Below are 25,158 nucleotides of genomic sequence, written 5' to 3'. Positions count from 1 at the left end.
TTTTGAAAGTACAGGCTTTAAATTTGGACCACATGCATAGATTTGTGTTATGAAGTGTAATTTGACCTTGATTTTGACCTAGTGACCTACTGTCACATTTCTCAAGCTACAGCCTTCAAATTTGGAACACTTGCATAGTTTTGTGTACCGAAATCAACTTTGACCTTAAGATTGACCTAGTGACCTACTTTCAAATTTCTCAAACTACAGCCTTCAAACTTGATGCACATGCATATAGTTTTGTGTACCAAGAACTTAGTCCTTGAAATTGATCTAGTGACCTACTTTCACATTTCTCAAGCTACAGCTTTCGAATTTGAACCACATGCACAGTGTTGTGTACGGAAATGAAATTTGACCTTGAGCTAGTCAATGAGTCTTGAAATTTGGAACACTCAAAAATGGCACATTGGTGGGCGCCAAGATCACTCTGTGATCTCTTGTTTTCAAGATTGCCACTGTTTCATGTAAAAAGTACAAATTTGCCATTAAAACTGACGTTCCTAGTTAAATTATTTATTAAGTTATAGTCAGATAACATATTTAGAGTGTTGAAGGACAGTTTTTGTCTCGCCTGCAACTTTAGGAACTGACTTATAGTAACGGACTAAGGCGTAGCTTTCCGAAGGCAACGGCGGTGGTGGCATCAACGTTAAGTTTATATGTGAAGTCTTTTTCTCAGAAACTACTATGTTTATTGGGTTGAAACTTCACACATGCCTTTATAGTCATTAGGCGCTGTACCAGGATTTCAGTGGTCAGACCCAGTATTGTTGTTTTATATGTTATATAATATTTCAGTGTTCAGACCCAGTAATGTTGTTTTATATGTTATATAATATTTCAGTGGTAAGACCCAGTATTGGTGTGTTATATGTTATATAATATTTCAGTGGTCAGACCCAGTATTGTTGTTTAGTAAGTTATATATAATATTTTTGTGGTTAGACCCAGTATTGTTGTTTAGTAAGTTATATAATATTTCAGTGGTCAGACCCAGTATTGTTGTTTAGTAAGTTATATATAATATTTTAGTGGTTAGACCCAGTATTGGTGTGTTATAAGTTATATAATATTTCAGTGGTCAGACTCAGTATTGTTGTTTTATATGTTATATAATATTTCAGTGTTCACACCCAGTAATGTTGTTATATAATATTTCAGTGGTCAGACCCATTATTGTTGTTTAGTAAGTTATATAATATTTCAGTGGTCAGACCCAGTATTGTTGTTTTTTAAGTTATATAATATTTCATAATATTTTAGTGGTCAGACCCAGTAATCTTGTTTTATAAGTTATATAATATTTCAGTGGGCAGACCCAGTATTAGTGTTTAGTAAGTTATATAATATTTCAGTGGTCAGACCCAGTATTGGTGTTTAATATGTTTGATAATATTTCAGTGTCAGAGGCATCAAATGATACTGCCTAATGGTCAGAGAGCTGGATTTTTCATTGGGGATGCTGCTGGTGTAGGCAAAGGCAGACAGGTAATATTATTCATCAAGCCCAATTTAGTTTTTACCCTAAAGTTTATTGGATCATAACCATTATACACATAAGTTAAAATGTAAATGAACGTTTCTGTGTTATGTTGTGGTTCTAGTTAAATTTGATTTTAAAAAATCATTCAGAGTTAAAACCGAACTTTTAGCAACAAGTATATTGTCCATAAAGGCAGTGCTGACCTGTGATAGATATTTTCAGGTATTTTGTAATACAACATACTTTCTTATGTCTTCTGCATGTAGTTGAAATTTGGATGACATACACAATTTTACCCACCAATCTTGAAGCTGACTTTCATTGACCATGAATATGACCTACTAGCCTACCCTCTTAATATTTTAGCATCTGTTTGACATTTGAAACATGTTCACACACTGGGATTTCAATGCTAACTTATATTTGACTTTTCTTACCTGATCTCTTACACTTGTTCATGTAGCTCAAAATACTCTGGTGAGCGATCCAGGGTCATCATGACCCTCTTGTTGGACAATTACAGTCATATAAGTTGTCAGAGATTTTCTTGCATAAAGATGAATAAAAAGCTTTAGAAAGAAAATAGATTTGACAAAATATTTACAAGTATTTATATGGTGAAACATTTCTCAAAGATGTATATTATATTTTTTTCTGATAAAATTAATGCTGCTTTTAAGGCATCGCCTACAGTGGCAGCCATTTGACTCAAAATTTTACATGGAAATTTTCATAAAAATAAAAGATGACTAAGTGGTAACAATAAAGTCAATAAATTTGTCATAATTATGTTTTAAATATCTATGTGAACATATGCAAGTAGAAGGATGTGCATTTCACTACCTGTATTATGCCTTTATTCGATATTTTTCTATGACAAAATTTTGCAATTTTATCTGCAGTCAAACTCAATATATATTCAATACATTTCAAAGATAATTACAGCCAATTGTAAAGCAGATCATGAAGAATAAAGTCTTCAGAAATTATTTTGAAATTTTACCTGATTACTGAATTATACACAAAAATCCCAACACCATCAATTTATCCAATTTGTGTTATCTGTTTACATATAATTTACATGTATATAAACAGGTGATATTATAGGGTTATGTATAGGTTTACCTGGCTACCTGTGGTCAGTAATGCATGTACAAACAACATTTTAAATTAAATTTACATGGGGTTGTCTTTTTATGTCTAGTGCAATAACCAGGAACAATTTTGACAAAAATCCGTAGGAGTTTGCAGTATACATATTGTACTATGAAATTAACTAAATTTTATCTTTGTAATATTTTTTATATTGGAGTTCTACTGCACATAAAATTTCAATATTTTGGGGTAAATTTTCGGTCTAACCGAGACTCAAATATTTTACAAGCGACATATGTACTATAAATCATCATATGCTTCTTATGTTGATGATAATTTGACCAGCTGTTAAGGCTTTAGTACAATTTTCAAGAGAAAAATACTCAGCCTGAAAATATGAACTGATACAGAGTTGTGACTGTGGCAATGCCTTAAGCTAATTAAAAGCTTGATGAGACATCCTGAAAGTTTAAATAATGACTAACAAAGCCACAAACCTAAACTTTTAAATATTTTTGATGTCCAAAATAGGTGAAATAGGTGAAATGTATGCTGCAAAATACTCTGTAAAAATTCTAATCATATCTCACAAGATACTTGAAAATTTAATAAGGTCTTAGTGCTTCCCTCACAGTTCTTAAGAATGATGTAGAGTATGAATGTTATTGTCTTATATTTGAGCCACGCCATGAGAAAATCAACATAGTGGGTTTGCGACCAGCATGGATCCAGACCAGCCTGCGCATCCGCGTAGTCTGGTCAGGATCTATACTGTTCGCTAATGGTTTCTCTAATTGCAGTAAGCTTTAAAAGTGAACAGCATGGATCCTGACCAGACTGCGCGGATGCGCAGGCTGGTCAGGATCCATGCTGGTCGCACACCCACTATGTTGGTTTTCTCATGGCACGGCTCATTTAGAGAATAATCTAGGAAAAGGTTGTTGCCACACTTCATATATTACCACTGAGTTAGGTAATTGAGTAAATGATAGTCTGATTCAATATATATTAGATTGAGGGCCCAATAATTGGAATAAAACATTGTTTTGACTTTAAGTGATATACTGATGGTTTATAAGATGAGATAAAAAATAACTGACTATAATGAAGGTTGAAATCTCGGCTCATTTTGTTCCAAAATCTAGCTGAAAAGTGATCTTGTGATCTAACAGCTCTATGCTCCTGTAATGTCTTGGAAAAAAAACGCAAAAAATCTATTAGATCTATCAGTTTTAGACCCCCCCCCCCACTACCTTACGAGAATGAAAAGTTTTATAGTATTTTATTGGTAAAGGTACATTATGCAGTTTCACTTTCTACAAGTTAATGGTTTATTAATATTTCAGATTGCCGGTGATAACTTCGCTCGAGGAAGAACAAAGAGTATTTGGTTCACAATATCAGCTGACCTTATTGTTGATACTAGAAGGTGAGAGAAAAAAAAGATGTCTTTTTAAAATCACTGTTACGGCTGCATAACAAGAGAGGAGACATAGATTTTATATTCTCCTGCGTGTCTGCTGGCCCAGTCAACAATATATTCACTGCATCTTGTTTATCAAAGTTCCCTCCTCTTATTTATGGAAATCTGTTGAAACTTTTATAAGTGATTCCTAGATATATAGATTTACATGATGAAAGGAAATTTTGAATTTAACTGGCTGTGTGAATGTCTTTTTGATATGTTAAAGATAAAAACGCAACAGGTTGTGCTTTTTTTTACTCAGTAGGTCAAGTACAGGATAGGGCAGTACATTGAGAGGTGGGGAATGTGTTCCCATGCCTTAGTGTTCCTCATGATGATTCAGCAGATATATGTGAAGTTGTTCCTTTCTATCTCTGATTCATGTTTTGGAAGTTGTCAGTTACTTGTGGTTCGAAAACAAGTCAATATTGTTAGTGAATCAAGGAACACTTAATATTGACTCTGTTGATTTTGTGGATCAGTCCAAAAGAGTCTTGTAAGGATTTACTCCTAAGACATTATTAATTGTACCTTGCAGTGACTCTTTGCAAAAATATGCTTGGAAATAATTTAGTTTTGTTAGCATAACATTTTGTGGTTTTGGCCAGAATAGCTATTTTGTGTGGTTGTAAATTCAACAATTTGAAAATTTGGACATAACTTTCTCAAGTGTTGAAGAACTGGTTTGATTTCTCCTGCCATTCCATTATTTAGATACTGTTGAAAAATAGCATTATACTGTTTTAAAAGCAACCAACTATAGATTTTTAACATAAGTAAGACAGTTCTACTTCATTTTGTTAAAAAAAAAGAAGATATTATAGATAAAGCAAACTTAGAAAATTCTGGTTAAAGTTTTACATGCAAGTTACTATCTCCAAAACTAATGCAGATATTGAATTAAAACTTCACATGTGTCTTTGGGGCTATAAAACTAGTTGATAGCAGCTAGTCCCATAACTCTGACCTTCATTTTGGCCAAATGATGCCCCCTTTTGGACTGGTGGAAATTTTGCGTGCAAGTACATACAGCTATTACTAAAAGGCATATAGATTTGAAACTTATTTATTCTTTTTCTAGGTCAATTACCAACCTCACTGGGTCAAGTCCCATAATTCTGACATGTATTTTAAGCAAATTATGCCCCCTTTTGGACTTACAAAATTCTGGTTAAGGTTTAGCAGTATATCACAAAACAACAGATTATTTTAGTAAATGAACAGCACCTTGGCGCAAAAATTATCTGTCCAATACATGCTTTACTGTTCTGTCCCACTGAGTTGGATACTTAAAATATTCTTAATGAGTTGTCCCCCTTTGAACAAGAATGTCATTTGTAAAGAAATAAATGTAAACAGTTGTCAAAAACGATGTTTTACCTAGTTGTGTAAAGTTTAAACACTCGCACGATGTTGCAAATGCATCAAAATGAAGACATGTAACAGCTTTTTCAAAATCGGTGAGTTTTCAAAGGCACTGAACTGTTCAGTGCAGTCCCTTTCCGGAATTCAATACATACATGAATAAATTGACAATGGTTTTGTAAAATACTATAAATGTTTTATATGCTGTTAAATTTTCATGTAAAACAATGCTTTCTTTCTATGATTTGATGACGTTCGAACTTTTTTCTTCAAAGTATGGACCTTTACCTTAAAGTTTTACATGCAAGTTACTATCTCCAAAACTAATGCAGATATTAAATTGAAACTCCACATTGTGTCTTCAGGGTTATAAAACTAGTTGATAGCAGCAAGTCTCATAACTCTGATATGCATTTTGGTCAAATTATGTCCCCTTTTGAACTTAAAACTCTTTTGATATTTAACATTTTGGGTAATATTTTCCTGCTTCTGGGACAATATTTCTAATAGTCGAACTTGGCTGTCTTACGGACAGCTCTTGTTAAAATGTAACTTGCTCCGTAAATTGCACTAGGTGTAAAGAATATAAGGAAAAATCATGTAATAGATTCTTAATATAAAATAATCTACATGCAAGATTATGAAACACACATTTTGAATATATTGTTAACTGTTGGCCTTACATTATTAAAGACATAATGATTTGATGAAAGTCACTGTCTGTGAATCATGTTATTCAATTATACCTGACATAACTATTCCATCATTTTGCTTTTTCGTATCGAGTAAAATTTTGGCGAAAGTTATACAATATAATAATATTTCATAATACATTTACGCAAATGATTGACTTGTATTTCGTCCTTTTCGTCTAAGTCATATCAATATAATATGCATAATAAATAAATGGACAGGTATTACCATTGCATTTGATACTTTTTACATTTAAGAAATGATCACTATTACAATGGATGTTGTATGTTGGCTTTTCTCGTCTTATTATTGTTTGTATTTATATGCATGTCTCATTTGGTGAAATTCATAATGTTAATTTTCATATGTCATCTGTATATAGTTGTTTTCTTATAATGTATATCATACTGATGTCTGTATATATGTTATGCTCATCATTATTGGTGGAAATAAAAGTATTATTGTTAGAAGTATTATTATACAAACAGACTTGAAGCCTTGTACACAGTTGAGCTCTTAAGGGTCAGTGATCTTCTTGTTAAGATATACTGTGAAATCATTTAAATTCGCTGGCATGAAATTTCACGCAAACTTGAAAAAGGACTGTTTCTCATGGGCTTAAATTTGCGCATTTTCAATTTATAAATGAAAAAATAAAAGTAAAAAAAAATAATGGTGCGGTCTTAAATTCGCGCACCGGTCGTAGCGCGAAATATGCAGAAATTAGTCCTACGCGAATAAAAATGATTTCACAGTATCATAGGTTGTAAAACCTACAAGTAAAAGATGTTTTGTAAATAAAATCTGGAAAGTAGATCCCTCGGAAGCACCGAGGACAATGCAAACAGTGAAAATTGCAGACTAGGTTTGATTGAGTCTGTTCATGAGCAGTAATGGAAAATGCAACACTGCCCACGCCCCCTAGCACCGGCTTAAGCAGTATTCAATCTTTAAATCTAAATGTAAGTCATACTGCAGTACTTATGCAGTTACGTTTGAGACAGTTAATGTTTGATACACCTTACTACAGTAGAGACATCTGAATGGAAGATTAACACAGCTATCTGGGGCAGAAACTTTTATTCATTTGAATTAAACTGTGGCTTGATATGCGCTTTGCAGTTGGCTTAAAATCATCTCAAAAACTCTAAGCATAAAACTTTGTAAGGATTTAGTAGTTTAGCCACAGAGTAATGGGATTGGTTGTGGAAATGACATAATCAAAACCTAGCATGAAGCAGTGCACCATCTAAATGTGAAATGTCTAGTATATCTTCTTATGTGGTATTTCAGACTTGTAGAGTTAAACATTGACAGAGGTATGAGCTGGGACCAAGCTGTAGCAAGGGCAGACAACCACAGCCAGAAACAAGATGGGTTTTATATCTCAAAGAGAGATGTATGGGGAAAGAAACTATTCATTCTAGCAACACAGAAGGAGAATTCATCTCACCTCTTCAGAATTGCTAGGTAATGTTCAGATTTTAATGTGTATTATTCTAACATTTCTAGTATTTTCTTTTATATAAACAAAGAAGGATTTTACAATGTATTGTCTTGTCGATTAGAACATGTTTCGCAAAATGACATACTTTTGGTTACTACGGTTTACTCCCTTGTATTTAAAACCGCATTTTATTCAAGATTAGTATCCATTCTAGGTGTAATTCGAAGGTGTTAGGATGTAAATATATTTTTGTTTTGCGAGTTTTTTGTTGGAAAATAAAACACGTTTTTTCGTTCGGATGCGTCGTAGTTAATTACTTCGGCCTTCGTGTTAGATTGCTACGCATCTGAAGTCAGAACAATGTTTTATTTGCCAACAAAGCACGCAAAACTAAAATCTATTTCTCATCTAGCTAATTAAATGCCAAATGTAAGTTTTCTGCTTTAATCTGTATAACTATACTTACTCCCACCTGACTTGGATGACAGAAACAGTCAGAGGTTGTCAGAATGGTTCATACAGTGATGATTTTAGGCAAGATGTAAATTTTTTAATTATTATTTTGCAGACTTGAATCTCTTAATCTCTTATGGGTTAATTAGTTTTATGAATCAGTAGGAATTCAAAGGAATTCTGACTTTGATATACTTACCAAGTCTGTGGTGAATACCATTTTTAACAGAGACCATTTTGGGTTGAATACTGCATTGTATTTTAACCTGTATAAAAATTATAAAGTCTGCCTTTTGACTCTCCCAAAATTGACATAATTTGTAGGTTTAACTTCACATGTGATGACTGAATGTTTTTATGATCAATTTTATTTGGCAGTGTGTCTTCTGTACATCGTTATCACTCTGAAGTGCCCCTAGTTACAGTTGTCCCAGGTACCAGAAGTGATATTTTTCCAGAGTTATTTTAAGGAATCTTAATTTTGATGCAGCTTGTAAATAACTAAAAACTGTAAAGATAATTTGAAGTGTTTTCATTTCTCTTTGTTTCAGACCTAACACTGGGTTATCATACTTTGAAGAGGAGAAAACAGATTTGATGCAGAGATACTCTAGAATAGATCAAGCTGATGCAGGTTAGTGTAGATCGAGACTCACTGGGGATTGTGGCTAACTATAGATTGTAACTTGCTGTAGATTGTAAATCATAGTAGATTGTAACTCATTGTAAATTGAAGCACACTGTAAATTGAACCTCATAGCAAATAAGAACTCACTGTAGATTGTAGCTCCCTGTAGATTGTAGCTCTGTAAATGTAGCTCATAGCTCACTGTACATTGTAGCTCCCTGCAGTTCACTGCAGATTGTTGCTCTCTGTAGGTTGTAGCTAGTAACTCACTGTTACACAAGATGTAACACGTAGCTCACTGTAGATGTAACTCGTAGCACTATGTAAATTTAAGCTCCCTGTAGCTCATAGCTTACTGTAGATGTAATTGTTGCTCACTGTAGTATGTAGCCTCCTGTAGCTCGTAGCTCACTGTAGATGTTACTCATAGCTCAGTGTAGATGTAACTCTTAGCTGTCTGTAGATTGCAGCTGGTAGCTCACTGTAGATGTAACTCATAGCTTACTGTAGATGTAACTCATAGCTCTCTGTAGATTGCGGCTTCCTGTTGCTCGTAGATGTAATTTGTAAAAATCCCTATTGAGTGTATCTCATTTAAGATTTAACTCACTGTAGATTGTAGCTCGTAGCTCCCTGTAGATCATAGCTCACTGTAGATTGCAGCTCACTTTAGATTGCAACTGTCTGTAGATGGAAGCTCACAACAAATTTGAACTCACTGTAGATTGTAGCTCCTAGCTTCTTGTAGATTGTAGCTCATAGCTCCCTGTAGATTACAGCTCTCTTTAGATTGTAACTTTCTGTAGATTGAAGCTTACATTTATTTTTACCTTACGTAAAAGTGCAGCTTGCAAATTTACATTAGGTATGGACATTAAACATTAGCAAGCATCATGTCAGAAAACACAACCAAATACAAAATAATTGATTGTTTGGAGAGAAAATACCTGATTAAAAAGGAAGATGTTCTTATAAAAAAAAACAGTTCATCACAGCTGAATTTAATCTTATATAGAGCAAAAGCCTTGGCACAGCAAACAAGTTTAGCTCTCCACAGTAAGGTTGTAGAACAAACGTAAAATAGCCTGAACTTCTTTCCATTAGGTTACTGACACAGTGTTCAAAATAGTTTTAAATTAAGTATTAAGTGGCTGTGATATTGTAATTTCACACAGATTTTCATGTGCTGTTGCCAGATCAAAAGCTAGACAAAAATACCCACATTATTGTGACAGGGACAGTCATTAATGCTTTTTGCAGAACAGATTTTGGTTTGTCCTACACTTTCAAGGAACATTAATATCACATATTTTTGTTCAAAACCATTTATAAAGCACAACTGATTGGAAAACTTATTATTATTTCAGAGAATGGCTGGAAAGAACATACAGTATGAAATAACAAAGACAAGTTGTGTGCATGGTTCTCATTGTAAGAATAGAGACTTCTGTAAAGGTAAGGTTTCCAGGTTTATCACTGAACTGGTGGTTGTCTTCCCCTACTGTCAAACTATTTACAACATCTGTTGGTTTGAATCTTATGTAATATAGTTTCATGTAATGAAGAAACTCAGCTGGCTTATGGTACTTCTACTCTTGACGCATGCATGAGCCTGAAAAAACACCTTGGGCTTTTCCCGTCATTAAAACTTGGAGGTCACAATACAATTAACCTAATTTACCTAAACTTTTTTTAAACCCAACTAACAAGACACCAAACTGGAGACCAAGGATCTATTACTTTTCACAGTAAAATGACTAAAACTTTGAGCTAACTTAGAGGTCCTGTTTAATAGGGTAATTTACCTTGCATCAGACTTTACTGTTGACCAGCATGAAGAAGATTGAGGACTCTGCCAGTGTATCTGGCCATGTCAATTTATCATCCCCCGCCGATGAAATCGGGACGGGGGTATTGAAATGGCATTGTTCGTTCGTCCACCGCCATTTCTCAGTAACTATATGGTAGAATTTCATGAAATTTGAAATAAACATGAACCAACATACTGTGATGATGCCTGTCAAGTTTTTTTTTTTATTGGTCAATTTCGCTCAGAGTTATTGCCCTTGATTTAATGAAAAATGTCTGTCTACAGCCATTTCTCAGTAACTAGCAGGTAGAATTTCATCAAACTTGAAATAGACATGAACCAAGATACTGTGATGATGCCCTCCAAGTTTTTTTTCGATTGGTCAATTTCACTTAGAGTTATTGCCCTTGATTTAATGAAAAATGCACAAAAATATCCGTCCACAGCCATTTCTCAGTTACTAGCAGGTAGAATTTCATCAAACTTGAAATAAATATGAACCAACATACTTTGATGATGCCCGTCATTTTCTTTTTTCATTGGTCAATTTTCCATATAGTTATTGCCCTTTTATTGTTTAAAAATCCACAGATCTGTACATAACAAACCAACCAATTGGAAGAATTTCATTACACTTTTTTCATTCTTTTCCATGAACATAATATAAACATGTGATGTTGTGTACCTACACCTGGTCGCCACCTTACCTTGGTCACACCCCCTCCCCCTCCCCTCCACCCCCATTTTTTTTTTTTTATGCCTCGAAGGGAGGCATATAGTTTTTGAACGGTCTGTCTGTCTGTCGGTCTGTCAGTCTGTCGGTCTGTCCACAATTTTCTTGTCCGGTCCATATCTTTGTCATCGATGGATGGATTTTCAAATAACTTGGCATGAATGTGTACCACAGTAAGACGACGTGCAGTGCGCAAGACCCAGGTCCGTAGCTCAAAGGTCAAGGTCACACTTAGACGTTAAAGGATAGTGTATTGATGGGCGTGTCTGGTCCATATCTTTGTCATCGATGGATGGATTTTCAAATAACTTGGCATGAATGTGTACCACAGTAAGACGACGTGCAGTGCGCAAGACCCAGGTCCGTAGCTCAAAGGTCAAGGTCACACTTAGACGTTAAAGGATAGTGCATTGATTGGCGTGTCCGGTCCATATCTTTGTCATCGATGGATGGATTTTCAAATAACTTGGCATGAATGTGTACCACAGTAAGACGATGTGCAGTGCGCAAGACCCAGGTCCGTAGCTCAAAGGTCAAAGTCACACTTAGACGTTAAAGGATAGTGCATTGATTGGCGTGTCCGGTCCATATCTTTGTCATCGATGGATGGATTTTCAAATAACTTAGCATAAATGTGTACCACAGTAAGACGACGTGTCATGCGCAAGACCCAGGTTCGTAGCTCAAAGGTCAAGGTCACACATAGATGTTAAAGGATAGTGCATTGATGGGCGTGTCCGGTCCATATCTTTGTCATCGATGGATGGATTTTCAAATAACTTGGCATGAATGTGTACCACAATAAGACGACGTGTCACACGCAAGACCCAGGTCCGTAGCTCAAAGGTCAAGGTCACACTTAGACGTTAAAGATCATTTTTCATGATAGTGCTTTGATGGGCATGTCCGGTCCATATCTTTGTCATTCATGCATGGATTTTAAAATAACTATGCATGAATGTGTGACACAGTAAGATGATGTGTCTCGCGCAAGACCCAGCTCCATAGGTCAAAGGTCCTAAACTCTAACATTGGCCATAACTATTCATTCAAAGTGCCATCGGGGGCATGTGTCATCCTACGGAGACAGCTCTTGTTTTTTTTTTGTTTTTTTTTTAATGTTTAGTTTTCCATCAGTATTTATAATCAGCATGTAAACTTTTGTATCCTCACCCCTCCCCCCACCCCCCACCCAAAAAAAACATTCATTTTCTGTTAATTTGATTTTGACTAATGAAATTATTTGCTTCTTGGTAACATTCTTAACTTTTTGCTGGATATATTTTTTTGCCGTTCCTCACCACTGACCCTTTCGGCAGGGGATACCAATTCATCGAATTTGCTTGTTTATTTTATTCTGTTGGGTTTAACATCGCACCTACACAATTTTAGGTCATATGGCGACTTTCCAGCTTTTTAATGGTGGAGGAAGACCCCAGGTGCCCCTCCGTGCACAATTTCATCACAAGCGGGCACCTGGGTAGAACCTCCGACTTTTCGTAAGCCAGCTGGATGGTTTCCTCATGTGAAGAATTCTATGCCCCAAATGAGGTTTCGAACCCACATCGATGAGGGGCAAATGGTTTGAAGTCAACAACTCTAACCACTCGGCCACGGAGGCCCCTGGCCATGTCAATAAATGAACATACACACTAGCTATATCACAGAGTATTTGAACTTGTTTTAAAGTCAGAAGCAAATGTTGAGTCTATGTTTGCTATATGAAAGAGTTTTCTTTGTGATTTTATTTTCAGTTGAAGTAAATTACAGTCTATATCTGCTTTGTGGAAGTATTGTTAAGTTTATGATTTATTTCAGTCAGAAGCAGATGTTAAGCCTACATCATTGTTAACTTTGTGATTTTATTTCCAGTTGGAAGCAGATGTTACTGTTCACACCCACTGTGTGGAAGTCTTGTTAACTTTGTGATTTTATTTCCAGTCGGAAGCAGATGTTACTGTTCACACCCGCTGTGTGGAAGTCTTGTTAACTTTGTGATTTAATTTTCAGTCTGAAGGAGATGTAAAAGTCTGTCTGCTCTGTGGAAGTATTTTTAACTTTATGCCTTTATTTTCAGTTGGAAGCCGATGTTACAGTCTACATCTGCTGTGTGGAAGTATTGTAACTTTTATGAATATTCTTGAAACTACCCTGAATAGGAATGCTACAAAGTTAAATCTCAGGTAAGGAATGAAATATTTTCAGGAACAAACTTAAAATTTATGTCTTTTGTCAAAATTTGATTCCACATTGATCAGAATAAGCTCTAGCCTGAATGTGAAAACGTAGTAAGTATAAATTTGGGCTGATAACAGTTCTCAAAAATTCATAAAAGCAGAAATGTACTCCAGATTGTCAGAAATTTTATAGATAGATAGAGGCTACATTTTGCAATCAGTTTCAATCAAACTTGCACACAACTTGTATTGGCATAATATCTTGGCTGCTTTCAAAAACTAGCCAGATCCCATCACGGGTTCCATAGTTTGAAACCGAGTCACGTGGGGTCAAAAAATAGGTCACACGACCCCTTCTGCATTTGGGGTCACAAGGTCAAGGTCACTAGGTCAAAGGTCAAGGAGCTGCGGTGGGGGGGGGGGGTGCATTTGTCACCATTAGTGACAGCGCTTGGTATTAGGTCAATTACAGGACCTTGATCTGTAAATTGACTATGAGATATATTACTGTCTTCATTCAGTAATGTTTTTTACCATCTGTTTCATCATTTTCAGTAAATCAGAATCATCACTAAGAGTTGTACGTGTAAAGTTGAATGATGAAGAACGTGTTGTAGGAATACGATTCCCACAGCTCCTCATTCCAAAGGTGGAGACAGCATTAAAGGAACAGAGATTTATTGAGGAAGTTCAGCAATCTGTATGTTTTACATAGCATTTTTTGTTTGTTAATATTCAGAAGTCCTTCTATCACTTCTTAAGCAATAACCACACCCTCCCCACCAAGTAAAAAATAGACAGAAGAATGATATTAATGATAAAGACACTAAAAGGTTAGAAATTGTCTTTTACAATAAAAAAAGAAGCAAAATCCTTGTCTAAATATTTTGTACACAGCAGTTAAAAGAAAAAATCTGTTTTTAGCTTGACTATACGAAGTATAAGGAGAGCTATCCTACTCGCCCCGGCATCGGCGTCTTTCCGTGTCCCCACCTTGGTTAAAGTTTTGGTGCACTTTTTTCAACTTACCTCTGTAATTACTTGATGAATTTGATTCAGACTTGAAATACTTATTCCTCATCATCATCCCCATCATCTGACATAAGGGCAATAACTCTGGTACCAATATTTCATGAATTATCCCCCCTTTTCACTTAGATTTTTCAGGTTAAAGTTTTGATGCACTTTCACTCTATCTCTGTTATCACTGAATGGATTTGATTCAAACCTAAAATAGTTGTTCAATATCATCACCCACATTAAATGACACAAGGTGCATAATTCAGGCACCATTTTTTCATGAATTATTTCCCCTTTTTACTTAGAATTTCAGGTTAAAGTTTTGGTGCACTTTCACTACCTCTGTTATTACTGAATGGATTTGATTCAAACTTAAAATAGTTGTTCAGCATCATTGCTCACATCATATGAGACAAGATGCGTAACTCTGGCACCATTTTTCATTAATTATTCCCTTTTTTACTTAGAATTTCAGGTTAAAGTTTTATGCACTTTCACTCTATCTCTGTTATTATTAAATGGATTTGAATTAAACTTAAAATAGTTGTTCAGCATTATCACCCACATCATATAACACAATATGCATAACTCTGGCACCATTTTTTTCATGAATTATTCCCCTTTTTACTTAGAATTTCAGGTTAAAGTTTTATGCACTTTCACTCTATTATTACTGAATGGATCTGATTCAAACTTAAACAATTGCTCAACATCATTACCCTTATCATATGACGCAAGGTGCATAACTCTGGGACCAAGTTTTCATGAATTATTTCCCCTTTTTACTTAGAATTTTAGGTTAAAGTTTTGATGCACTTTCACTCTACCTCTGTTATTACTGAATGAATTTGATTCAAACTTAAAATAGTTGTTCAACATCATCACCCGCACTATATGACACAACCTGCATAACTCTGGCACCAATATTTAATGAATTATGCCCCTTTTTGCTTAGGATATACTTATATAGTGTTTTAATACATTTTATCTTTACCTCTCTTATTACTTTAAGTTGATATTTTTGACATAGACTCAGGCTATTGTGCAATATCTTCATCCACAATTGGAGTCATTAAACACTCCAGTGACAGTCCTAGTTTCCTAAGATGTGCCCAGTTTCACTATCCAGCATGGAAATAGTTGAGCACGCTGTCTCCTATGACAGCTCTTGTTAAGTTAAGCTCCCTATGTTGGAATTGGGTTAATGGGCCGAGTGTGAGCAACTTGCAACAAAAAATGGAAACTACTTTTGCAGTTAAAAAGTCTCATGAGAGTACTTAAGCTTCCTTTTACATAACAATGACAATTAAGTTATGACTGGGATTAATTATAGTTGTTTATGTCCTGCATATTCATGTATGTATGGCAAACAAAATGAATCATATCATTCCATAGAAAAGAAGTCGGTTTGTGTTACTACTTTTCAGTTTTCTTGCAATGTTGAAAGTCTGTTCCATTTTAATTTTGTACAAAACAAATTCTTTATAATTGGGACTTATTAGTCCCCTACTGGTTGAAAATCAGTTTCGAGGACTATAGGAATGCGCTTTAGTCATTCCGTTCGTCCGTCCGAAATTTCTTGTCTGGTCCATAACTCTGTCATCCATGAAGGGACTTATAATATTACTAGGCACAAATGTTCCCAATGATGAGACGACGTGTCATGCGCAAGACCCAACCCCTACCTCAAAAGTCAAGGTCACAATTGGAGGTCAAAGGTCAACAGGGCTTTTCTCCTGTCCGGTCCATAACTCTCCCATCCATGAAGGGATTTTAATATTACTTTGCATAAATGTACCTCATAATAAGATGATGTGTCATGCACAACTTTCAGACCCCTAGCTCAAAGGTCAAGGTCATACTTAGCAGTCAGATGTTAGCATGACATAAACAGGGTCTGCTTCGTGTCCAGTCCATAACCCTGCCGTTCATTAAGGGATTTTAATATCACATGGCACAAATGTTCCCCTTGAGGAGACGACGTGTCATGCGCAAGACTCGGACCCCTGCCTTAAACGTCAAGGTCACAGAGGTCAAAGATCAACAGGTTTTTTTTCCTGTCCGGCCCAAAACTCTCCAATCCATGAAGGGATTCAATATTACTTGGCACAAATGTACCTCATAATAAGACGATGTGTCATGCCCAACTTTCAGACCCCTAGCTCAAAGATCAAGGTCACACTTGACAATCAACTGTTAGCCTGGCATGAACAGGGTCTGCTTTGTGTCCGGTCCATAACTCTGTCATTCATTAAGGGAATTTAATTTCACTTGGCACAAATGTTTCCCATGATGAGACGACATGTCATGCGCAAGACCCGGACCCCTACCTCAAAGGTCAAGGTCACAATTGAAGGTCAAAGTTCAACGGGGCTTTTCTCCTGTCCGGTCCATAACTCTCCCATTTATTAAGGGATTTTGATATTACTTGGCACAAATGTTCCCCCTGATGAGATGACATGTCATGCCCAACACCAAGAACCCTGGCTTAAAGGTCAAGATCACACTTTGAGATCAAAGGTCAATAGGATTTTTTCCTGTCTGGTCTATAACTTTGTCATGCAAGGCATGATTAAAATATCAGTTGGTACAAATATTTCCGCGGATGAGACAACATGTCATGTGCAAAACCTGAGCTCTAAGTCTAAGGTCAAGGTCACACTTAGAGGCCAAAGGTCTATGTCTCGAGCATTTCTTTTTTATGCATGGAGGGATTTTGATGAGACTTGGCACAAATGTTCACCACTATGAGACGCATTGTTGTGCGCAAGGACCAGGTCTCTAGGTTTAAGGTCAAGGTCATACTTAGAGGTCAAAGGTTAAATTTAGGAATGACTGTTCAGAGCATTTCTTCTTCATGCATGGCGATTTTGATGTAACTTGGCACAGATGTTCATTGCCACAAGGCACCATTTTTTAAGAATTACCTCCCTTTGTTGTTACTTTAAATAGATTATATTGTTACTTTTTAGTACTGGCTGTAGGGAAAAGTCAAGACCACTTTCCTGTGGTACAACATGCATGTTACATTGAATTTTTAGATGTATTTTGACCTATCTCTACCTGGTAAAGAGTTTTGTGTGGACTTCTTCATAATTAGCCAAAATAAATACATATGAAAGCAACTATAGGTTTATCATGTATGCAAATTTTAATCCAAGTGTTTTGTTATAACATATTGTATATACAGTACAATATTGTTGATACATCATTGACATATATCAATTCATTGTTATACTGCAGTAGAAACAATAAGGTGCCTTCCAGAAGGGGACTTTGTATTGCATGGCAATACTTCATTCCCTTGTTTTTATAGATTTTGTTATTATGCCATCCCACTTTAGTAAATGAAATCCCAGTAAAAAAAACTCTTTGTTTTATCTTTTAAATTATGAAAATCTCAGATGCATTTCCCAGCCAAACGACCACTTATATATGCCAGTGAAATAAATAATTCCACAGTAGTTTAAGTGGTTCTTTCCATGATACTGAGGTATAGATTGCCATCGACTTTTATACCTGAAAAAAAGAAATTTGAGTATTTTTTCACATTTTCAGCAACCACAAATGTCCCAGTACTTATCTTCAAGTCAAAGAGCTTATAATGGACTCTCCCAAACATTCCTGATGTCACAGATTATGAATCGACAATCTCCCAATGCGAGTGGACTCTTCCAAGGAAGCCAGTTATCTCAGCAACTAAATAGTACCCCTTCATCACAAAATGGACTATCACAGTCTTCATGAGTGACTCAGTTACTCAATAACTCTTCTGAAAATTTGGACCAGTCAACTTCTTCAGAACAAACTACTGTACCAAATGGTTCAAACTCTGATACTCTGAAGACCATAGTGCAGGAAGTTGCACCAGTTAAGTCTAAATGTTTAACAAAAGCTCTGACACCTCCAGTAACTACGGTATAAAAAACTTTTTCAAGCCATCTGTTAAGTCCAAAGACCTAGTTGACCAAAAGTCTGCTAATAATGAAATGGAGTCACAAAAAGGGACTTCAGGTGAAAGAAAGAAATGTAAAGAGGTTAGTTATGAAGCATTTCTGAAAAGTTCAGAATCAGGAGAAGGGAGTGGTACTTGTGATCAGAAGGAAAAGATTGATGAAAAACAAGTTGATGAAAAAGACATTGCTGACAAAGGTTCTGTTACGTTAATAGACTTTGAAGACAGTAGTTCAAGTACAAGCTCCAAGTCTGATTCAAGTGATAAAGTTTCTTCATACTTTAACAATATTTCTTCAAAGAAAAGACGTTTAGATGATAAAGCAAGTTCTCAGCCTTACAAAAGGCCAAAACAGGCCACACTGTTTTCAACATTGAAGAAAATGGCCACAAAAAAGGAAGAGGAAGAAAATAAATTAGCAACTTGCCCCATCTGTAACAAAGTATTTGAAAAGGGTATTTCAAATATGGATTTGAATTCACACATAGATAACTGTATTATAGAATAATTTGGATTTTGAATTAGTAGACAAAAGCGCAATGCAGTGTTAGACTGATCTGTAGCAGAGTCTTTGAGAAATGTGTTTCAAATGTGAATCCGAGTTTGTGTATAGAGAACTGTATTATAGAATAATTAGACTGTGATACAGGTTGTAATGTTAACTTTACTTCTGTAGAACTTAGGTGATCAAAGATATTGCAGAAAATAGAACAGTAATACAGATATTGGTGCTTTGTACTTTTTGGTATGCTGGTATACACAAGCTTTCTGTGGAGTTGCAGTTCAAAAAAATGTTTATTAGTACATGTACAAAAAAAAATTCAAAAAGTACAACAAAATACAGCTTTTTACACACCTACATGATATTCTTGTTCCTGTTGTTTTTTATCAAGTTTTACACAATAATACACTTTCTTCCTATTTTATTTGACACATCTTGCACAAAATACAGGGACCTCTTTGGCCAAGTGGTTAGGGTCACAGCCTTTTTATCACTTGTCCCTCACTGCTGTATGTTTGAAACCTTGCTTAAGGTGAAGAAGTCTTTCAGGTTAGGAAGCAATCCAGCATGATTTAGGAAGCTTTTACCCTGGTGCCAGACAGGATGCTCAGAGAGGATCGAAATCTGAAAAGTCACCATCTTAATTATAATTGTGTTGATGCGATGTTTAACCCAGCAAAACAAAGTACACCTTTTTCCTATTCTGTATAACATAGTTTTACACAAAATACACCCTGTCCCCATTCTAATGTTTTTAAAGAAAAATAAACCAGTTTCTGGTTATATTTAGTGTTAAATACTGCATGCAAGTATCTACATGTACTTGAAGACTGCTGTGGAACTGGATTAGAATTACTGTGGCAGATAAAAAGCTCTTGCAGTAGATTCCAAGATATAATTGGTAGGATCATTTGCTTGTATTACATGAGGTTTCCAGATTTTATGCAGCAATTATTGGTAGGAAACCACTGGCTGGCCTACATTAAAATGAGTGGAATAGATTTGTTCCTACATTAACATCTGCACTAATTATTATTCACCTGTACATTAGCTTTGCTTTCGTTCTTAATATTTAACTGTTTGTATATCCTACATACTGTTGTGCTTTTAAAAGTAAGGTTTTCTCCTAAAGAGACCTACAGTATTTTATTTCTGATAAATGGTGCTAAGATAAAAACAATCTTTGTGCTTTACTGTAATCCTTTTTCTATGATTAGATTTTTAGCTCATTAGAGCAGTGAGCTATTGTGATCAACCATAGTCTCATTGTTTATTTTACAACAGTTTGACTGTTGACACTCGTGAGGTCTTAATATCGGCCAAATCTTACAGAAACATGGTCGGAATATTACCCTCAATAAACTCTAGCAAACTCTTATTACTGTGTATTCTAGGGTCAAAAACTAAATCAATAGGTCAGTTAATATGAAACCCCTTGTTTACACTAGAGGTCATATTTTCTACTTCATCTGTATGAAACTTTTTAAGAACGTTTGTGTCTATAGAATCCAGGACCAGTTCAAAACTGGGTCACTAGGACAAGTCATAGACAAAAACTTGTTTACATTAAAAGACGCCGCATTTTCATCATGGTCTTAAAACACCTCAAGACAATGTACAGAACTCGTGAGTCAGCCATGTTGGCTTAAGGTCAGGGTGTCACAGCTCTGGGTCAAAGTTTTGAGCCTTCCATGTTATGAGTGCTGTGTATCTCCTAAACCTCTTGAAAGATTTTAATATGACTTGGCTATAATATTTCCTTATCAAGACAATGTGCACAGTTTAAAATTCATCCCTGCCAGTGCCAGCTTAAGTTCAAGGTCATAACTCGAATGTTTAATGGCTCCAACCCTTTCACTATATAGCTGTCTTTCAGACTGCCTTGTTAAAGATGACCTCATAATCTTGTACCTACCTGGGCCACTGAAGATTGAAAAAGTAACAAACAAAAGAAATACATTATGAATGTTGTCATTTCTGGCACTATGATAACCTTTATTTTGATGTAAATGAGATGTTTGATGTAAATGAGATGTGAAACCAAAATTTGTAATTCTGTTTGGTGCCATGTAATCAATACTGTGTTGGTGCGCCGTAAAACCAAAATAAATAAATAAATACCAGTTTACCTTGGATAACCCAGTTAAGAATTAACCGACTAAGATTTAAAAAAATCATTGATCAAGTATAAAATTGGCCCTGTAGACACTTGATGTTTCCTATAATTTGATGACCTAATTTATGACCCAGGATAACCATGTTTCACATATGATCTAGATTTATTATTTATTTATCGTACCAGATTTATTTTGAGATGTTTTCATGATAAACCTTTTCAAAGGCACTTTACTTACAAAGGCAGACCCTACAAAAGTACAGAGAAAGCACCCAGAACAAGGAGAGAGAGAAATCTTTTAGATTCAGACACGTCAGTCTAACTTAGTCTAGTTCTTTGCAAGGTGGGTACCACTGATGTACACGAGTCCGTCTTTTCTGGGAAGAACCAATCTGGCTTATACTGGTAGTTAGACAAGAGACACTAGAGATTATCTCAAAGATTTTCAGTGCCCGTACTGGGATTTTATAAATACCAGCAATCTGATTAAGTTTGGTAAAGTTTTAAAACATAGTAAAACAAGAGCACCGCCTTGCGGGTGCAGACCCTAACCTCATTTTTTCTCACCTCATTTTTACTGTCTCTGTATAACAGTCCAAAAGGGGCCATAATTTTTGCAAAAAGCAATGTAGAGCTATGTGACTTGCTGTGCAGTCGGCTTTTAATGGTGAATAACTGCTCGTAGTTTTAAAGCAATAACTTTGACGGTTGTGCAGAAAAGTCGACCTAAATGCAAAACTTAACCAAGAAATCTGATATTTTCTAAGTCCAAAAAGGGCCATAATTCTTGCAAAAAGCAGAATGGCATTGTGTTTCTTGATGTAATAAGAGTTGCAAGTTTCATAGCAATAGCTTTGATAGTTGAGGAGAAAAGCTTACCTAAACTTGCCATGGCAACCACAGTTCTGCATGGATTTTAATTCTTTGAGTAATTTTGAAAGGGGAACATACATTAGGACCATTTTTGTGAAGTTTGGTTTAAATCTGCTTTATGGTTTTGGATAAGATTTTTGAAGTGTACAATACAGCCATCTAGCTAAAATAAGCCCCACCCACTGGCAACCATATTTTTTACTGAAACAGAACAGCTTGAGAAGTCTTGGTAGAGGGTCCTAGAGATCATTTCTACAAAATATTTTTGAAATCTGGCTCGTAGTTTCTAAGGAGTAGATTTTCCTATCGGTTGCCATGGCAACCAGTTCTGCAGGGAGCCATCCAAGAATAATAACTGTGAAGTTTTGTGTATATCTCCCCAGTGGTTGTGAAGATTTTTAGCTCGCCTGTCACAAAGTGACAAGATGAGCTTTTGTGATCGCGCTGTGTCTGTTGTCCGTCGTGCGTCCGTCAGTAGTATGATTGTGACAGATACGCCTTGTCAAGAGCCGGAGCAGGAGCAGGAGCAGGAGCGGAGCTGGAGCCTATTGTGTAATCGATTAATTAATTAATTAGTTAATTAGATGCTTGGGGGAGATTGCATCATGCGTGTGTTAATTGCGCAATCAGGAGATTTAATCTCATTTGCTGAGGGCAGAAAAGGTGTATTGAAAAGGATCAGGTGTTTTTGGCCAAGAGGGATATTTTCAGGAACAGTGTACCTTGTGCATAGGTCTATATACTAGAGATTGCACTGTGAACATTTCTAGAAATTGTATGGTAAACAATGCCTAAGATTGCATTGTAAACAATTTTAGAGATTGTACTGTAAACAATATAATAGATTGTACGGTAAACACTTTTAGAGATTACGGTAAAACAATTCTAAGGATTACATGGTAAACGACGCTAGAAATTGTATAGTTAACGAGAGGAATTGCATTTTGTAACCAACGCTAGTGTTTGTATGGTAAACAATACTGGACTTCTACGATAAACATGCTAGATATTATACGATCATTAATTAACATCGTTTGAATTACGTTGCTGAAAAGCAAAATATATATATTTGGCTACATTAACCATTTTCTTTCTAGATTCACATGTTAATAATTCGATAAATTTGGTTGTGTTTGGCAATCTACAATAATAAGGATTAAAAAATCGCGTTCTTAGATTTCTGTATTTCGGACAAACAAGTAAGAAATGGTATTCATTTTCTACCATACCCATATTACAGTGATAACATAAACGATATTGTCTATCAATGCTGTTATACCTTCCCGTTTCTATCGCCAATTTATGCGAAGATAATCGAAATTGAGAAAGAGCAATCTGATACTTTCTTTCTTTTATACACTCTAAATATTTTTCTAATTCGAAATTGTGCATGAATACTGATTAGTTGTACTAGTAGTGACAAAAATAACCTACACAATAAAGAAAAATCATTGCAAATTTTTTGTTATTTTGCAAATTCTTACACAAATTTGACCTTTGATAATAGGTTTGCCTTTGACTTATAAGAATAAGACCTATATTGGTGACCTTGCTCGACGTGTATACATTAAAGTAAATTGCTAACAGTGCATTATAACAACAAGCTATTTTTGATCAAAGTAATGAGTAAGTATGGTATATTTTGTGATTTTTTATACAAAAGTGACCCCTGACCTCCAATATCAGGTTTGACCTTGACCTATTTTCTCTTCCATGACATCGTCTGACATATATACAGTAAAATGAACAATGATCAGTTACTAAAATGACAAAACAAATACTTTTAAACAATAAAAATTATTACAAACAGGTGATATTATTGCAACATTTTACTCACTTTTTTGACCTTTGACCTTTGATATTATGGTTGACCTTGAATGTTTTGAAATTATATGTGCATAGTAGACATCGCCTAAAATTTATACATTAAATTGAACTGATATTGTTGACTAATATCGACGAAATATTATCAACAAGAAGAAAAGTTAAAGAGTGATTTTTCATTCTTTTACATGAACATGACCTTTGATCCTTAATATCACATTTGAAATTGTCTGATTATGACCTTTGATCCTTAATATCACATTTGAACTTGTCTGATTTCAGACCATATCTTTATTATTGACATTGTGGGACATATATACATTAAAATAAATCACGAGCAATTACTAATAATGATAAGAAATAGCATCTATATGTCAAACAGGAAGCTATTCGATCAATTTTTCACACAAATTTGACCTTTGACCTTTGATATAAGCTTTACCCTTGGCAGTTTTGGGGTTACATCTGCACTGCTGACTTTGCCTGGCATACAGACATTAAAACAAATTGACTTCAGTGACTAATAATATGAATACATATTAAACAGATTAAAAAAGTAAAGGTAACATTTTTCACATTTTTGCATGAAAATGAACTTTTACCTTCAATTATCAGGGTTGTCTTTGACGTTTTGCAGTAAGATTTGCATTTCTGACTTTGGCTGATCTATACACATTACATAAATAAAACTGAGTGACTTATTATAACAAACTAATCTTTAAGAATAAAAATAAATTTCAAATATGCCAATTTTTGTGATTTGTACATAAATTTGACCCTTGACCTTAAGTATCAAGTTTGCCCTTCATTCCTTTTTGATGAATTTCTTTTTGCTGACATTGGTTGACGTATATACATTTACTGACAATAAGATAGTTACTGTAATTAAACAGTGAAAAAACTGGTAGTCGTAAACTTTACCCTACCCCCTAAATTTTAACAAGTGAGTTTTACCTCCTCTATCACAAACATAAGTGAACAAAATATAGATAGGCACGGCTTTGACACTTAAGAAATGGGTTTTCACGGAGGATATGAAATATTGTTTCCAAAAATGTATAAACTTCTTTTGGCCTCAATTGTTGCAATAAAAGTCCGTGAGCTCTCTGACCAACATGTTGACCTAGTTAGCGACATATGTTCCCTCTCCACGACGTGAACGTCTCGGCGGTCCAGGACAAGGACAATAGTTTTATGAAATGATATCGTATTAGTAATTTGGGGTTATTGTATATCTAGCAGCCTTAATTTGAGTATTTTCTTGAGTTAAAACAATTACCTCAAATTAAACTTTAACAAGAGTTTCGGTGCGCTTATTTAAATTGCAATTAGACGTACATCAAAAGGCAAGTTTTTATTTGTGGAAAAACTGATAAATCAAAATTATTCTTTAATTTAATTATCTATAACACCTTTGACACGCTTTGACGATATCCTTAGACATTTTAATATGTTTTTCACACATTTTGCCGGTCTGTAATTTTTTAATTTAATTATCGATAACACCTTCGACAAG

General features: G+C 35.1%; 1 protein-coding gene across 1 annotated transcript; it reads left to right on the top strand.

Moving 5' to 3' along the window:
- Nucleotides 1-1,419: 1,419 nt before the first annotated feature.
- LOC123559797 (uncharacterized) lies at nucleotides 1,420-18,150 on the top strand. Its single transcript, XM_053524081.1, has 7 exons — nucleotides 1,420-1,491; nucleotides 3,928-4,010; nucleotides 7,398-7,574; nucleotides 8,556-8,638; nucleotides 13,253-13,358; nucleotides 13,908-14,052; nucleotides 17,931-18,150. Exons 1-7 carry the CDS (start codon nucleotides 1,420-1,422, stop codon nucleotides 18,117-18,119), a joined length of 855 nt encoding a protein of 284 aa, XP_053380056.1. The 3' UTR covers nucleotides 18,120-18,150.
- Nucleotides 18,151-25,158: the final 7,008 nt, after the last annotated feature.

This window comes from Mercenaria mercenaria, chromosome 15, assembly GCF_021730395.1.
Source record: "Mercenaria mercenaria strain notata chromosome 15, MADL_Memer_1, whole genome shotgun sequence".
In the NCBI taxonomy this organism is placed as follows: Eukaryota; Metazoa; Mollusca; class Bivalvia; order Venerida; family Veneridae; genus Mercenaria; species Mercenaria mercenaria.
This window is presented reverse-complemented; position numbering and strand designations above follow the sequence as displayed.